At 40.4% G+C, this 17,858-nt stretch overlaps 1 protein-coding gene across 1 annotated transcript in view; it reads right to left on the bottom strand.

Annotated features, from left to right (window-relative positions):
* Positions 1 to 17,858, bottom strand: part of LOC137481028 (transcription initiation factor TFIID subunit 4-like) — a 154,557-nt gene that overhangs the window by 83,568 nt on the left and 53,131 nt on the right. Inside the window, exons 11-12 of the mRNA XM_068202475.1 lie at positions 5,457 to 5,587; positions 3,451 to 3,576 (exon numbers count right to left, since the gene is read on the bottom strand). Coding sequence (XP_068058576.1) covers positions 3,451 to 3,576; positions 5,457 to 5,587 — 257 coding nt within the window. The remainder of the gene's footprint in view (positions 1 to 3,450; positions 3,577 to 5,456; positions 5,588 to 17,858) is intronic.

The following is a 17,858-nucleotide window of genomic DNA, read 5'->3' as shown; positions in this document are numbered from 1 at the left end:
ATGGTGGTAGTTTCAATTTTTAGATTTTTAATGTAAAAGAAATTGTATGCTGCATTGCTGCTATAGCATACCATGATTTTTCCTTTCCTGTCAAGTTTTTCTTCCCCCAGAATATCCCACTGGAATGAGAACATCACTCACAATGCTTCTCAGCTAGTGATATTAAGTTTTGATTTCTCAAGTATTTGCCAGGCATGGGACATAAGATTTTGTAAAACTGTCTCATTTAACAAGTCAAATAACACAGATATTTTGTTTCAAAGACACTCCTGTAGCGCCACAGCTGATTTTAACTTTAGTGACTTTTCTCAAAATGTCAAAAATTTTATTTTTTTGAAATCTAACTTTGTTTTCCTTCTACCTTGTCATCTGATTTTATCTCTCCTTCTCCCAAAAACATTTCCTGAAGCAAAACCAAGCCCATCTGAGTGCTCAGAAATTTTGCCATAATTTCCTACTGTAACAATTGAAATTATGGTTGCAGATCAACTAGAACATTTGCGTCAAGTATTTTTCTTTCTCCTCCTAAAGAAACCCACCCATCACCCTAAACAACAAAAACCTGAAACCTTACACTTTCTTTGGCCATCATTTACCTTTTTTTTTTTTTTTTTACCCCTTACTGAATTGGAATGCTAAATTACCAGATCACTTTTAAGCCTTCTCAAAGACTCATGCTGCCTCCCCTTTAATTTCAACCTGTTGCTTCATTTTTCATTATTTTCTCCATTGATTATCCTGTTACAAAGTAGATTATTTAACACCATCTGCTTCAATGCCCAAAACATTTCCTTCACTATCTTATTCTTCATCAAAACCCAGACTATGGCTGTTAACAAAGCTCCAAAGTGTAAATGATTAAAAAAGAATTTTCACTGTGCAAGTCCGACCTTTTTATGCTCTCCCATACAAGAGAGCAGATGAGGTACCACCAGCAGGAAGCTTTGAAACTTTCACTAAAATGGTTCTGCTGAGTAACCTTAAAAACATGTTGCACAATATCCTGTCAAAACACTTCCAAGATAAAAGATCACACCGTTTGTCTACAAGGCACATTAAGAAGTTGCAGTTATAAATTAATATGATTTTCAGATTTAAGCATCTGTAGGAAGGAAAACAGAAATTTCCCTTTAAATGCCGAAGTTTTTTATATTTTAAAGACAACCTCTCCAGGTGACAGAGGTGCTGTGACTGGGGGAACACTGCCTTTGCAGGGTGGATGTTTGAGCCTCCAGAGCCAGTTTAAGCATCTCCCCTTTGCAGACACAAATGTCAGCAGGCCACAGACAGAGAGAAGTGGGCACTGGTGGGTATCACTGCAGGCAGCTGGAGCAGACTTTAACTGTGTCCATTGCATTACTGTGTCACTACAATGACTGCATCCTTCCCCCAGGGCCTGAGATCTCCTCAGACAACAAGGCACGGTCAAAAAACCAGAAAAAACCAAAATCCTGGCTAAAGGAATTAGTACACAGGAACTCAGAATAAAGATCTCAACAGCTATCACTATTCATGTACAGCTGCTTTTAAATTTGAACAGCACCAGAGAATCTAAGGAAATAATGTAAAATCTATTATTTAGAATAAAAAATTGTAATCTGACCACACTTTGCCAAACTATGTCCTATGTAAGCCTTGCACTAGGTCACCCATCCATCAGTACAGACTGGGGAGCACCAGCTAAACAAAGCAAGCTCAGTTCTAACTGGCATTTACACTTAAATCACAACACTGCATAAGCACCTTCCAAGTGGTCCACAGTGTCTTCTACTGCTCTCTCTAAATATTAATAGTGATAAATCAGCACTGCTGATGGCTACTCTGTGCTTTGGTTTTGGATTTTTAACACCTTCATTTATTTTTCACCTTCATGTAGTTTTATAGTATACCATGTATTTCTTCCAAGCTGTCTCCTGAATATGAAGATGGAGTATGCATTCAATAATTTCATTAAGGTAATTTTTTTCAAATAATTAGGGTATTCTTTTACTTTTTTTTTTGTTGCAGAATTCTTAAATTTGCTCTTCCTGTATTTTATAGGAATGAAACTTGATGATCGTGTATTTATTTCCTAAATTTAGACTTCACAGGACTTCATGTTATCCAAGACTAAAATAACAACAAAAATAACTGTCCAAAAGCCAGAATATCAATTCATGAAGGAATTCAGGTTGGAAGGAGCACCAGGAGGTCCAGCCTGCATAGGGCTTTGTGCAGTCAGGGAAACATTTCTGAACTAAGGACTATAAGCTACTGCATTTTTCTCAATATCCATTAAAAAAAAAAAACATGACCAATGTACCTAACAAGCACCAGGATACACAGAAAATGATTCACCAAGATGTAGTCACTGAATGGAGAAAACAGGATAAAAAAATAAAGAAGCATTTCTTTATTTTTAATAAATAAGGATTAAGAATGAAAACAGCAAATATGTTTTCATCAAAACATTTAAAGAGTATCTGTGTTGTGTAAAAATTAGTCAATATTTAATAATGTGAACAAGTATAAATTAAGAGTACAAGCAGGACAGATTAAAGCAGCCTAACTGAGAAACAGATTTCTAAATAAGCAAGGTTTGTTTTTTAATTTTTTAATCTCTCAATTTGTGAACATTAATGGCATAAAATCAGGAGAATGCGTTACAATTGAACATTGAGTTGTTCTGTATAACCTCTTCAGAATATACAATAAATAAGTCAGTGAATATTCAAATACAATTAAAAATGGGATAACTAATGGATGAACTTATTGGTTAGATATTATATATATGATTAAATTTACAGTCACAAGCAGGAGACGTATCTATACCTATGTGCTCTTGAAGCAATATTGTCTGAGTTTGTTCTATTGCACCTATGAACACTCAGTCTCTGGAATTAAAGTTACACAGGAACAAGTCCTGAGAACTGGCAGTTAACTGAAGACAGGCATGAATCAATCAAATACTGCAGCTATACAGAAGCCACTGGAACACATTTAAATGAAGATGAACAAATGAACAAAACTGTTTAAAAACAAAGTCTACAAACCTAAGAAGTAAAAAGCCTCTAAAAAATTAACCAGAATTCACTGGATTTGTTTAAAGACCAGAAGTGTCAGCTATGATTCTCCAGTGGCACAGAAACCCTTGGCATCTATTAAATTTCCCAGGCAATTGTAAAAACCATTTCACAGAATTATTTTGAAAGTGTTAGCCACTGTCTCCTGTATTCCCAAGAACTCATCAAATTCAGAGCTGTATGTGGAAAATCAGAGCCATCCCAGGCAGGGCAGCCTGGAGTCAGCCCAGACCAGAGCCTGACCATGAGCTCAAGCTGTGGTGTCACACCAACAGCACCTTTCTTATTGTGAGAAGCAAAATGTGCTTAGGAAACACATATCACAAAATTAAATAATCGTTTGAAGGCTATGGATTGTTAAGTAGTTAAAAAGCAGTGAAAGTGATACCTTGGCAGCTTTCAGCAAAATTTCCCTCTCTTGTTCATCTTTCCTTTGCTTTTCCAAACGCTCCAGCTGCTCAAAGAACTTCAGCTGTGCTCGGACATCTGTGGCTTGTTCGTACCACTCGTCATCCTGCAAAACAGGGCCAGGCCTTCAGCAAAACAGCCACTTCAGCAAGACCATGCATTTAAAGACTGCAAGTGTTACACAGTAAAATCTTTCCATTGCACTAATAATAAAATGATCTTTTTTTTAGGCTCAAGGAAATGAAGCCAGCCTATGGTTAAATAACACAGAGAAAATCAGATAATTTAAGTAATATCTAAGCAATTTTAAAAGAACAAGAATTGATTTATCAGCACCAGATACATGAAAGAATTTAAAAAAGCAAAACCAACTGACTTAATGATGGAAAACATCTAAAATGCTTAACTTTACTACTGAATAATCCTAGCTATAGTTTATAACTAGGCTCATAACCTATAATTCCTGCATTTGTTACTAATCTTGAACTAGTAACAGACTTTCTCAAGAAGGAACATTATAAAAGCATTAAAGCTAAAAACTCAGTTGAGAATAAGCCTCTAACTCCAATTAAAACAGAAGCTTATGACAACTAAGAGCATGCTAGTTTTCCTAGCACACAGCAACCAGGAGAATTTATGGCACGAGCCACATGGAGAACATGCAGAATGTCAGTCAAAAAAAGAAATTTTCCACGTTACTTTCATCCCATTGATCTACTTAATGTTCTCCTTTCTGACTACCATGCCATGAAATCATAGAATAGTATTAATTAAGAAAAATACAGAAGACAGTGACAATGCTACATTTCAGTCACAGACAGCACTATTTTCTTTCCTAAGGATCTTTTAAGACACTGTTTTAAATTCTTCTTTGACTTAACATGGATCAAGCAAAGTGTTTTCTTTCCAGATACCATCCTAGAGAGAAGGAAGGAGGGACTTAACACTTCTGAAAATGATAAAGAATACTGAAAAGAAACAAGTATACTTTACTTTTAATCCAATATAGTAGAATATATCCATCAATTGCAGTGAAAGATCTAAGTGTAAGTAATAACCAGGAAGGGTGGCCTTTATTTTTTAATCAATGTTTCTATCACAATGACATTGATTATAGTCACAGATCCCAGAGATGATTATTTTTGCAAATATTACATAGAATTAATCCAACCATGACTCAGGTCATGGGGCCCCCAGGTTTGGGAAATAGGTAGGCTAAGACACAGTCCAAAGCTGTTTGACTAGACTGCCACTCCAGGAATACAAAGAAGTGCACCACAAAACCAAGGAACAAACTAAACCAGAGCTATTCAATGTATGTATATGCTAAAGAAATCTAAACACAGCTTAGACAACACACATCTAGTCATTACCATCTTCCTTGACACCAGTTTAACAATTATAATAACTAACAAGCATCTTACTTTGACTGAAAAAGATATTTCAAATATATCCAGAAAGATGTTTGATTCATTGAATTTCAAACTGGTTTGTAGATCTTTATTTACATTTCCCCCTGGTTTGAGATATCACAATTGTTTCAGTTTTCTTCAGGAATACAATCATGAACAAAAGAATCAGTGAAGAATTTACAGCTGAATTCTTTAGTTACTGAGGTAGATATTGGCAGCTTTTGTAAAATATTAGTATTTCTCACATCCAGAAAAGTTACTATAGATTCCTAAATACCAAAGCAATTTCGATCAAATTCCGGGATACCCTGGACAAAAAGGAGCTATCAGGAATCAAGTCTTAGTCACAGCCCACGAGCAGAACTACCTTAGCACGTGCTCCGAGCCAGACAATTCAGCACGGAAGGACAGAAACACCTCCACACCCAAATGGGCCAGAGAGGAGGAAGACGAGCAGGCAGGCAGGCTGTGCCGTGCCAGCAGTGTTTCTGACAGACGGCTGCAGTGAGGGCAGCTGTGCGGCACGGAGCAGGACGTGGCTGTGTGAGCACAAACCTGCCCTGGGCACACTTACTTTGTACGACTCCATCCGGTGCTGGGTTATCACCGTCACCTTCTCTATCACTGTCCTTAATCTGCTCTGTGTTGCGTGGGAAATAAAAGTAACGACCTCAGCTGGCACATCAGTAATTCCTAGTTTTTTAGCTAAAGCAAAAAACAAAACAAAACAGAATTAGCTTACCCCCTATAGGAAAAAAACCCCAAAACACAAACAAAGCTCTAAAGGACTTTACACCACTACTTCATTTTCCTGCATAGAAAAATCCATGACAGTGTATTTATGTGGCTTTGGTGACGTATTCCTGACCCCCTGCAAAGAGTGCAACTCTACAAGTTTAAAAGAGAAATCAGAGATTTTCTTGAACTCTTGAAAGCACTTAAGAAGTTTGCTGAAGTTTAGCCTGGCACATTAAACCGAGGCATGTCAGAGTATGAGACAATCTGAGTTCTCAGTGTTCTACACAGAAAAAACAATTCCTTTATTTTCAGAAGCATTAGTGCAGATGAATTTCAGTGTCGAGCAGGTGAGGGTGCAGCCCAAAGCATTCTGTTGCATCCTTTAGCCTACACCACTGGCATAGTACCGATAACAGAAATTCTTTAGGGAAAAAAAAAAAAACAACTATTAATTGAAGGCAAATAAATAAAGTCATATTAAAAAGAGTTGTTTAGAAACACCAGCTGTCCCCCAACATATATTCATGGTTACCTGGACATTTGATACTTCGTGCTGAGTTTATAAAAAAAGCAAACAGTCTACAGTCTAATGCATTTATGTATTTAAAAAACATCCAAACTACAGGAAAAAAGAATATGGGTAACACTTCAGGACTCCTAAATTCATCAAAATAATTACTAAGTATTGGATATAAATTTGTAGGTATATGAATATATGTACTTATTTAAACTACAGTCCTACAAAGGCATATGTGGTCCCTGCAGGACAGTTTTCTGGGGAGAAAACTCCCTGTGTTCACGCACAGATACATATATTTCACACAGGGAAAAAAAGGGCAGTTGTATCTGGTATGGACCGTTGGTGTTGAACCACAAGAAAAGAATAAATCTGCTGAGTCAGTTTTCCATTGAATGGACACAAGACTTTCAAGAGCAGTTTGGTTGGAACACGTGAATGGTTATGCAAAACACAGAAATGTGTGACTATGTCGGTGTGTGCTTCCTGCAGAGCCAGCTGCAAGGGGAATCCTCGGCGGCACGAGAGCCAGTGTTGGCTTTGCGAGGCGTTCCGACTGTCCCCTGGCTAAATTCGACAGCAAGAAACCGTCCCACGCCAAAGAACGGGGGAGAAATGAGAAATGAGCACGGGTGGCAGCGGGAGAGGAGCGGGGCCGCAGCCAGGGGGAGCCGGCACCTGCTCCGTCCTGCCCCTCCTGCCCTTCCCTTCCTTCCCCCGGCTCCCGATCCACCGGGATCTGCCCCTTCCCTTCCTTCCCCCGGCTCCCGATCCAGCGGGATCTGCCCCTTCCCTTCCTTCCCCTGGCTCCCGATCCAGCGGGATCTGCCCCTTCCCTTCCTTCCCCCGGCTCCCGATCCAGCGGGATCTGCCCCTTCCCTTCCTTCCCCTGGCTCCCGATCCAGCGGGATCTGCCCCTTCCCTTCCTTCCCCTGGCTCCCGATCCAGCGGGATTTGCCCCTTCCCTTCCTTCCCCTTCCCCTGGCTCCCGATCCAGCGGGATCTGCCCCTTCCCTTCCTTCCCCTGGCTCCCGATCCAGCGGGATCTGCCCCTGCTCTTCCTTCGACTGGCTCCCGATCCACCGGGATCTGCCCCTTCCCTTCCTTTCCCTTCCCCTGGCTCCCGATCCAGCGGGATCTGCCCCTTCCCTTCCTTTCCCTTCCCCTGGCTCCCGATCCACCGGGATCTGCCCCTTCCCTTCCTTTCCCTTCCCCGGCTCCCGATCCAGCGGGATCTGGCCCTTCCCTTCCTTTCCCTTCCCCAGCTCCCGATCCAGCGGGATTTGCCCCTTCCTTTCCCTTCCCTGGCTCCCGATCCAGCGGGATTTCCCCCTTCCTTTCCCTTCCCTGGCTCCCGATCCACCGGGATCTGCCCCTTCCTTTCCCTTCCCCGGCTCCCGATCCAGCGGGATCTGCCCCTTCCTTTCCCTTCCCCTGGCTCCCGATCCAGCGGGATCTGCCCCTTCCTTTCCTTTCCCTGGCTCCCGATCCACCGGGATCTGCCCCTTCCTTTCCTTTCCCTTCCCCTGGCTCCCGATCCACCGGGATCTGCCCCTTCCCTTCCTTCCCTGGCTCCCGATCCACCGGGATCTGCCCCTTCCCTTCCTTCCCTGGCTCCCGATCCACCGGGATCTGCCCCTTCCCTTCCTTCCCCTGGCTCCCGATCCAGCGGGATCTGCCCCTTCCCTTCCTTTCCCTTCCCCTGGCTCCCGATCCAGCGGGATCTGCCCCTTCCCTTCCTTTCCCTTCCCCTGGCTCCCGATCCACCGGGATCTGCCCCTTCCCTTCCTTTCCCTTCCCCTGGCTCCCGATCCAGCGGGATCTGCCCCTTCCATTCCTTCCCCTGGCTCCCGATCCAGCGGGATCTGCCCTCCCCGCGCATCCCATCCCGCCGGGATCTCCCACTCAGAGGTGGCTGGCCCACCGCCCCAGCCGCGCCTCCCCAGCACAGTTCTCTACTCCGGATACCGCTGGGGTTCATCTTAGGGATTCTTTGAAGTCGTTGCCTCTTAAACTAACTTAATCACTGGCTCCCTATCTTACACCTTACCTTAAGGATTTCAGGAAGATGTATATATGATTTTTAACTAATTTTTGCTTTATCATGGGGAAAAAAATAAATTTGGTGCCCAATTTGTCCTGTGTAATAGAGTGGAACTGCGCTCAGGTTGCTGAAAGCTGAACGACTAATGGCAAGCAGACACACATATTAAATCCCAACACTGCAACTGCCACCCAGGCAAATGAAGTCCTTGAAGTTGGGAGGACGATTCCTACAGGCAGGAGCAATTCCTCCAAGTCAGACTGGCAATACTGAGCACGCACCATTTTACTACGCAAACACGTGTAAGCAAAGCCATCAGTTAGAAAGCCCTCGTCTGAAAGATAAAATGCAAGTAAGAAGGGACATTTAATTAACTACTATCCAGAAAAGAGGCTTGGAGATGGAAAATTCTGCCCTATTCTAGGTAAGGGTGAGAATGTGTAATTGTTACAGTTCTTTGAATTTGAGTGTTAACTTCAGCTACTCAATTTCCTTGAAAACACACACACTCCTTTTATAACAAGAACTTGTTGCCATCTTGGGTATTTTCACAATAAAAGTCTTTCTAATATAAAAGAATTTTATTCTAAGTAAAGTCAACCATTACAGGACTTTTCTTGTCCCTTTAACTCTTCAGAAATGCAACCATAATCTATGGACCATTCTCTGAGATACCTGATGCTTCAAGATTCTTGTCCTTCATGAGCCTCCACAATATCCCAGTAACTATCTTCTCCTAAAATCCCTCAACATAATATTCCCAAGTCCAGAAAACTACCCAGAAGCTATAGAGTCCCTCAGGAATCTGCCCTGGGACTTACCCTTTTTAATGGGTGTCTCAGGGACCTCGGGGGTGAGACACAAAGTCCCCATACTAAGTCTGCAGATGGCACCACCCTGAGCAGTGCAGAGGGAAAGGACCCGGCGAGTGAAACGAGAGGAACTTCATGGAACTCCTGAAGGACAAGTGCAAAGCCCTGTGCTTGGGCTGGACTCACTGGAATGCCATGGGCTGGGGTCAGCAGCCCTGATGGGATGCATGGAGAGCCTGGAGGGCAGCAGGTTACCCAGGTTCCAGCACTGCACCCTGGCACCCATGGGCTGTCCCTACAGCAAAACAGTAAATCAGTGGTAACCAACCCACCACGGGAAGCAACTCCTCCTCTTCACTCAGCCCACGTCTACAATCCTGCACCTTTGGGTCACCCAGCACAAGAAAAGCTTGAAAAAACTTGAATCCAGGAAAAGGCAGCAAGATGGTCATGGGGTTGCAGCACACAACCTACATGAGGAGAACATGAGGGTTCTTGGAGCAAGAAGACTTAAGGGAGAGTTTACTGATAAGATAGAGCCAGACCCTTTATTAAGGGTGCCTGGAAGAAGAATGAAAAATAAACTTATAAACTGAAACAGCTGTTTCTGACTGGATATAGGGAAGAATTTTTTCTTGAAGAAATAATGGAACACTTTGCACAAACAAGGTGCAGACTGTTCCACCTCTCAAGCTTTTAAGACTTGCCCTAAACAACCCAGTCTAAATTGAATGTTGATTCAGCTTTGAGCAAGAGACTAGAGTGATTCCAAGATCCCTGTCCTCCTGCATATGTGCTTCCATATTCATTATTACTGCACAATACTGTGACATCTCTCCTACATCTCAGATCACTCCCTGGCACATCTCCCAGTCTGTATTTGTCCAGCATGCCAGCTGAGCACAGTCAGGGACCTTGAGCCTGGCAAGTCTGTGCCAGAGAACTCACTGGCAGCCAACCAGGCATTAGTGCAAAGAAAAGGAAAAAATGGGTTTATTTCCCTCTCAACTCAAGCACTCAGAGGGGGCTCTATCTAGCTCCTGATTTATCAATCAACTCAAAAGTAACCTGAAGGGAAAGAAGAAAAGCAAATGGAATATTCAATCACTTAAGGCTAAAATTCTTTGGAAAACAGGATAAGGGGAAAAGAATACAATTTCCCCCCAAATGAATTAGCATCAAGGAACCAGACTACAAAAAGACTTTTAAAAAGTCATCTTGTCATTCACACAATTCATCATGACTAGAAGCATCATCACGTCTTCCCTGCTCTAAATTACATTAGTTAAACCCTGTTAGCCTGGGATGTCAGAAGCAGGGTGCATTCCAAAGCTGCATACTACATGAAGATTTGGCACACTCCTTAAATACTTGGATTGCACTTGGGGCAAGGGTGGGAAAATTACCAGTTTCATCCATGCTTGGCAATGCTGGCCTGCTTATACTTTCATACACGGTTGCTCACACCACTGTGCTGAATCCACTGACCTATGAGATGTTGTGATACCACTGCTTAGGGCCTGTCCCTTTTTTGCTTTCTTCTACTCAGAAAAAATGCAAAACAGAAACTGAATCTAAGCACAGGCTGGCAACTGTTAATTTCATATGTTTCTATATTAAAGTCTTCCTTTTGTCTTTTTTTCTTGACTGCCACTTCTCCTCCTGAGATCCGCTCTCATTTATAAATTTTGTAAAATGAAATATATAAAAAATCATCCACTCTCATTTATAAAATGCATACTGGAATCCTGTCTGCCATCAAAGGAAAATAACACTTCTCTCTAAATGGGAAATTGCTAACATATTCTTCTAGTCTGCTTAATTACTTTTCCCAGTGTTAACAGGAAAAGGCTACTCTCCCCTTTTCAAGATTCCCTAGAGTGATAATGATGTGGAACAGAAATATGATTTATACTTTTAAGAAATGTATAGACACACATATATATTCTAAATCTATAGATACACATATATCCTCTACTAAACATAGTTAATTATATCACAAAACACAAATACCCTTGTTATTACTCATCTTTCTAACCAAGTCATTGGACAGTGGGCTTCATCTACTGATATTTTTACTTAGGCCTTGGCATTCTGAATTTCGGTTTTAATTGCACCATTTGATCTTTACAATACATACATTTAAGTACGTGCAGACACCAAGAAGAAAATTAGGATAAAAAAAAAAAAAAACAACTTACTTCTATCAACAGAGTGCTTTCCCCTGTCTGTCTCCTGTTTTTAAAAAGTTTAACTTCTTGCTGATTTTTAGGTGATCATCTCAATGTGCTTTAAGTTTGATGCTGTGGTAATCTTAACTTGCAGTCTTGTGATCAAAAGTATCATATGTGGAATTTGAAAAGAGTTGCTTGCTTTTAAATAATATATTTGTTAAATTTAGACATTTTGGATAACAAGTATATGCTTCAAGTCTTTAAAATTACTTTGGCAATGTAATTTTGAACTTTTCCTAGAGCTATGATAAAAACATCATTAAGGTTAACCAAAAAAAAAAAAAGGAGCTGGAGCAAAGCAATGCTCCAAGCTATAATTTTAACCCATTTCTCCAGTTGAATTCAAGTTTTGATATTGTTAAAGACAAAACTAAGGTCGTACTCTTTATTCAAGTGCTCTTGCCAGATCTCTATTACACCAGAACTGTACAAGACAATCAAGAATTGATGACTGATTGAAAGAAAACTTCAATTCTTTGTGGCAGAACTCAGTCACAGGACATCCTCAGAGGCATCAGATGCTGCTAAAGAGTCACACTAGCCTACATGAGAAATATGAGGGACAAATCTGTGCTCAGATTGCAAGTTTTGAATCTACGAAGCATTACAGAACAACACAATAAAGTCTGCCTACATGTTAATACTTAATTACATGTCTGGAAGCTTTAATAGCAAACCCTGGTTCAATCAGAATTTAATAAAGATCTACAGTATATGAGCATGCAAAGAAGTGTGTTAGGATAATTTGTTACAAATAAACAATATTATATTTTAAATTTTTTGATATTGCAACAGAGTTACTGTAAAGTCAGAACTTAGATACAAGTTCCAAAAACCTTGAGGGAAAAAACTTTCAGCAATATTATTCTGATATTGGCATATGTGTCAGTAGCACAAGATTGTTTTTTACAAATATAAAAGCACCTAAACCTTGTAACTGAAAACTTTTTAGGTCTCGTGAAGTGAAAATTCTGCTATCATCTGCTTAGCTATCTGAAAGTCACTGGATTTGCTGCACTTTAGAAGTTTAATTATATTTTATTGATCAAAAACCAAAACAAATCATAAGGAGGGTACTGCCCTATTTGGGAAGCAGAAGAAAAATACTGTCTTTGCAGATAGGCTTTCAAAGAATCAAAAAGTTACTTCAATAATTTATACTATAAGGGGACTGACAGGATTGAGATCAAAGATAAAAAAAATTATTTGTAAAACATCAGGTCTGACTCTGATTATTGATGTGATAAATTATTGAGTGCTGTATAAAATCTCTTTATGTTTACACTCAAAACAAAAAAACCTTGAAGAACTGGCTTTAAGCATTTAAACAGCTCAGATTTAGGGCTTGAGTTGTCCTTCAAGAGCAACACTGGGAGCACGCATAATTAGTGTCTATTTGCCCTAACCACAGGTCAGAAATGCAGAGAGCACTCACTCCTGTCACCATAACACCACCAGGAGCAACTTCTGGAACTTTAAATTCTGTGCAAGAAATATTGGCCCAAGATCCAACTGGAACCAGTCTTGTTAGATGCAGACCCCTTCTGCCACTACAGCTGGCTTGCATACCACAAAATAGAAAGCAAAGTCTATCCCCCTTCACTCTGAGACATTATTTAAGTTTTTGTTTAACCTCATTCAACACCATCAGATCTAGGAAAATGCAGCAAAGAAACATCTGGTCAGATCTACCCACCTCCCAGAAAGTGTTGGGCTGTGCCTTGGATTGCATCTACAATTGAGGCTTGAGCCCCTTCCTACGTTATCCCAAAAGAGCCACCACAGTTTTGTGCCTCAGTTCCCCTGCAAGCTTCCCCATCAGGCAATACATTGGAAACACAACCACTTCAATTCCTGCAGCCTCCCAAACTATTCCATTCTCTAATAAAGAATTCTATTCCTTCATTTCACCAACATAAGGGAAAATGACAATTTTATAGTGCTGCTGTAGATGTAGCAGTGAAATATTTCAAACACCTTAATCTCTGTACAATTACATATAACTAAATACAACATGACTGGTTGAGTAGACACTGTTGCAATATACAGGAACTTATATAGGAACAACATATAGGAAATTACAAGCTGAAAAAAATGGGGTGAGGGGGAGAGCAGCTCACCTTCTGAAACTAGATAAGCAGTATTTGTGTAAGACTCAGCTTGTGTGGTCTCTACAGAAAGCAAGCCATGAAATCAAGAGAAAGCAACTGGAGCTTTGCCTATGTATTAATAATTCTAAATACTATGTATTAATAATTCTAAATACTATGTATTAATAATTCTAAATACTGTGTATTAATAATTCTAGGTACTGTGTATTAATAATTCTAAATACTGTATATTAATAATTCTAGACTGAGCAGCCCCAGGCTGACAAAACAGGGAGGGGGAACAACTCTGCTGTACTAAGGGGCCTTGACATCCTGAGAAGCACAAATGGCAATTACTGAATTCACTTCTCCCAACCTCAGAGCAGTGTCCTCAGCCCACAAAGCCATCCATCAATACTGCATTCCTAGTGCTATCAAGGGGAAAACCCAACCCTAAATATTAAGCTAGAGATGAGGGATGGAACATAGGAGAGGAAAAGATTAAGGTGGTTGTTTAGGTTCAGAATACCCTGGGGTTGTGTTGGGTGGGGGGGGTTACCAGTGCCCTAAACAGACTTTCAGTACTAAAAAACTGAAGGCAGAGCTTGTTCAACAGTGGTAGGGCAAACAGCAACTCCACTTGTGATAATTAGAGATTCCTAGGGGTGCAAGATAACCCAGTGATCCCAGGCAAAGGAAATAGTAGGATAATTTTAGCTGCAATCTTCAGGATTCAGTCCCTTGAATTAAAGCTTCACTTTAAGTCTTACTCACTAAATGCATACATAATTTAATCAATGTTGACTTGCTGTGCTGCTAAGCTAGTCTGCTGCTAGAAGACAATATGAGGAAAGGAGAAACTACAAAACTTTGGTTGCTACCTTGACAAAAGGAGCCACCCCAAAGGAAGCGGCTGGAGCAGGCGCCTCTGAGGAACCTGTAACCCAGAGCTGTTCAGGAAAGCCCCAGGCCAGGGAGTGTTTCCTGCCAAGCACAGAACCCCTGCCAAGTGCTTTGAGATTTGGTGCAGGTTGCCTGCAGCAGGTACAGACCAGCAGCCCTGTGTGAGGGGCAGATGGCCAAGACAGAGCCCACAGCTCCAAACCACCCTCAGCTGACACCGGAGAGGTTTTGCAAACCAGTTTCTGATACTGCTCAACACTTCCAGTGCACCTTCATGGGGAACAACAACTCTTTAGAATGACTTTTTATCGCTTCATAATGGAAAGCCCTACATTCCTTACTTCAAAAAGCTTGTTTGTAAAAAAACATCCCTCCTCTCAGAGCTTAAGAACTAACTCATGAGCCAATTTCTGGACAAACTGGAAACCTTCTTTGTTGGATTATGTCCTTTTCTGACCCAGAGATGGGGCAACTGAGAGGTGTTTTAAAAACTTCTATTCCATTCTCAGTCTCATGAGAAGGGTGAGACAACACAGGTGTTATAATTCACAGTATCACAATCAGAAGCCAACTATTTCCTAATTCCAGTACATTACAAGTGTTTCTTGGCCTATCATGCTGTAAATGCCTTCAAGGCAATCATCTGAAATGACCCCTCGTGGCTTCTACCACAATGCATCTTTCATAGTTCTATTTCTCCAAAGTACCTAGTCTTATTTGCAAATCCATCCTTTGAAACTTGTTTCTGGTTCCACTTCTCTCTCAGCAATGTCTGTGCTATTCTATGGCATTTCTAAGTCAGCAATTCTTATCTCAAAGTTTGCATACAGATACACACTGCACATGTGGGCCTTCTGTCAGGCTTTCAGAATTCTCTACAAATCCATTTCCCACACTTCTTGAGAACTCTCCATCTGCTGGGAGTAGTGTTTGTCCTACACTTCTTCAGGACTACCCACCTTGGGCCGATTTTCCAGGAAGCATTTTGTGACAATCTGCTCAAACATTGGTTCTTTTTTTTAAATAAATTCCAAACTTACAGATTAAAATCCTCAAAATACATACCATGTTCAGGGCAAGACACAGCAGGGAAAAAACATAACCAGCCATGCAATGTAACCTAAAAGAATAAAAATGCGGAATAAAATGCTACACAATTTTTAGTATTGTCTTTTAGTATTGTCTTTTCCTGCCCCCTCCAAAGTAAATGCCAACCAAACTATTTTAGCAAAGTAAGATTCAGTTGAGATTTTTAATCTCTGTAGTGTGAATGCACAAGCACAAACCCATTCAAAGTATTTCAGGAACTATAGTGGATTTAAGTCTTTCAGTACAAATCATGCTATAATAAACACTTATGTATTTATATAACTGTATAAAAAGTTAAGTAAACCTGCACTGGGTAACAGACTCCATCATCCTTTCTCTAACAGTAATATCAGGAGATGCTGCTAGAAGATTGTTAAAACAAAAAGTGTGTAGTGCTCACTGTGCACCAAAATTATGCCTTGGTCTGTCCTAAGTTAGAGCATCTTATCTGTCTATTAGGTCAGGATGGAATGCTATTTCCATTCATTTTGCAAGTAATTTTTTGATTTTGCAACATTGTAAAACAAAGAGTTCTTCAACTTAACTACACACTTGGCAAAAGCAACCTTTTTGTTTATATTGAACTTTTACTTTCTAATTTTAATACACTTCATTCTTGTCAAAGGGAAACCAGCAAAATAGCTCCACTCTACAGGGTCATCTTGGTGTAATTATTTTAACACAACGGAGCCCGAGAAACAGTTGCATCCATACAAAATCTATGTGTAGCCCTGGCCATAGTCTCATCCTATTTTATGTGCTGATTTAAAGCTTTTATATGCAAGTCCATAGGATTTGAGGCAGGACAAAAAAAAAAATCATCAAGTAGAGAAAGAATTTCTCAAGCATCTTACTTAACCCTAACTATACAACTCGTGTTTTTTGATGGAAGTCATGTAAGATTGACCAGCAAAAAGCTTCCACTCCTCTAAAAAGTCTCAACCACTGGGTAAGTCTGAGAATTTACTCATAATTCATGCTTTTTGGGGAAAAGAAAAACTACTTTGAGAAGAGGTCTGTTCTAAGGTATATATAACCAGACAATCCAGTTTCCAAAATTCTGTCTCTAAGCTAGATAATTAAACAGCTGAAAGGCAGCTATTAATCATCCATAAAGAGTCTTTTTATTACCCTTAGTGGTTTGTCTCTAACAGAACCCAGCTAGTCACCAAACAACATTCTGCACAGGTATGTGGAGGCTTGGAAAATGGAAGGAGTTGCCACAAAGCATGGAAGCATAAATGGTGCATCTAGGAGCAGGGAACACTTGGCATTCCCACAGCAAGGAAGGCTTGCAGATGGATCACAGAGGACAGAAAGAATGTCAACTCTGAAGGAACATAAGGCACTACAATTAATTGTTTCTCTGCTCTCTTCTGTAACTAAACTGTGTATCACCAAACTTCTTTTAGAAGAAATCAAAATCTCAATGTGTTAAGCGAAGACAATATCCTTACATTTGATGTTTAATTCCTCCTCTTTAAATAATCCAACTTTAAGATTATTTTTGTGCCATTTGATGTGTGTATTCTAAAAGAAGGGCAGGTGCTGAAGTTGTTAAAAGGAGGCACTGAAAGACAAATTCTTTGAGAAGTGCAGCTCCACATGCTACCCTATAATTCCAGTAATCTGTGCTGCAGCAATTGAACAGTGTGAGGAAAATACTGAAGTCAGAGGAGGGGATGAAAACTGAAACAGGGACAGGTTTCAACGCGTCAAATAAGAACACACAGATTACAATTATATGATCTTTTCTTCTTCATCTTGGTTTTCCCAAAACAAAAAATACAGCATAATAAGCATGTCCAAAGACATCCAGGAACATTCAAGAATAAACACAGAGTGTAGAGGACTAGAAAATATGTTCACTATTTTTATGAATAACAGTAATTGCCCAATGCACTTTTGTGCTTGGTTACTCACTAGAGAGTCAAACCAAAAGAGATTTTTACAAGGACCAGACCAGAAAGTACTAATATGGCAATGACACCAACAGGAGTCCCTAAGAAAACAACAGAGAAGTTGTTAGCTGGGGATTTATCTGTTTTCATGCAGAGTAGACAAATGTGTTTCTTGAGCTAAACTCAAAAGAGTAAACCAAGACAAGACCTCAGGCTTAAACACCATAAATACACTATTGTGACAGTACACCAGGTAAGACAGAGATGGAGCAGAACTCCTGTAAGAATGTCAGAGATGACAAACAGATGCCAGCATCCTAGAGCATAGTTGTCACAAGAACAGAACACACTCTCCATCACATTCACAGGAATCAAAGCATACCAAGTATAAGAACTTGACTGTGTGGTTCTGTTCCTTTAAAGAAAATTGTATGAATAAAACAGACATTTTGACAATATTTTTCCTCTGAAAAACCATCTCTGACACCACAATCAGACCAGGCATCACAGTTGTCACCACAAGCCTGATGCCAGGCAGGCTAGTTACAAGTGAGGCTTTGTCTAAGGAGGTAGGATGGGCATGTCACACAGGGAGGAAATTCAGGAAATTCAGAGGATAAAACCCAGGAAATTCAAAGGATACCAGAA

Source organism: Anomalospiza imberbis, chromosome 12 (genome assembly GCF_031753505.1).
Source record: "Anomalospiza imberbis isolate Cuckoo-Finch-1a 21T00152 chromosome 12, ASM3175350v1, whole genome shotgun sequence".
NCBI classification, from domain to species: Eukaryota; Metazoa; Chordata; class Aves; order Passeriformes; family Viduidae; genus Anomalospiza; species Anomalospiza imberbis.
Note: the sequence above shows the minus strand (reverse complement) of the source record. Positions and strands in the feature narration are given on the sequence as shown.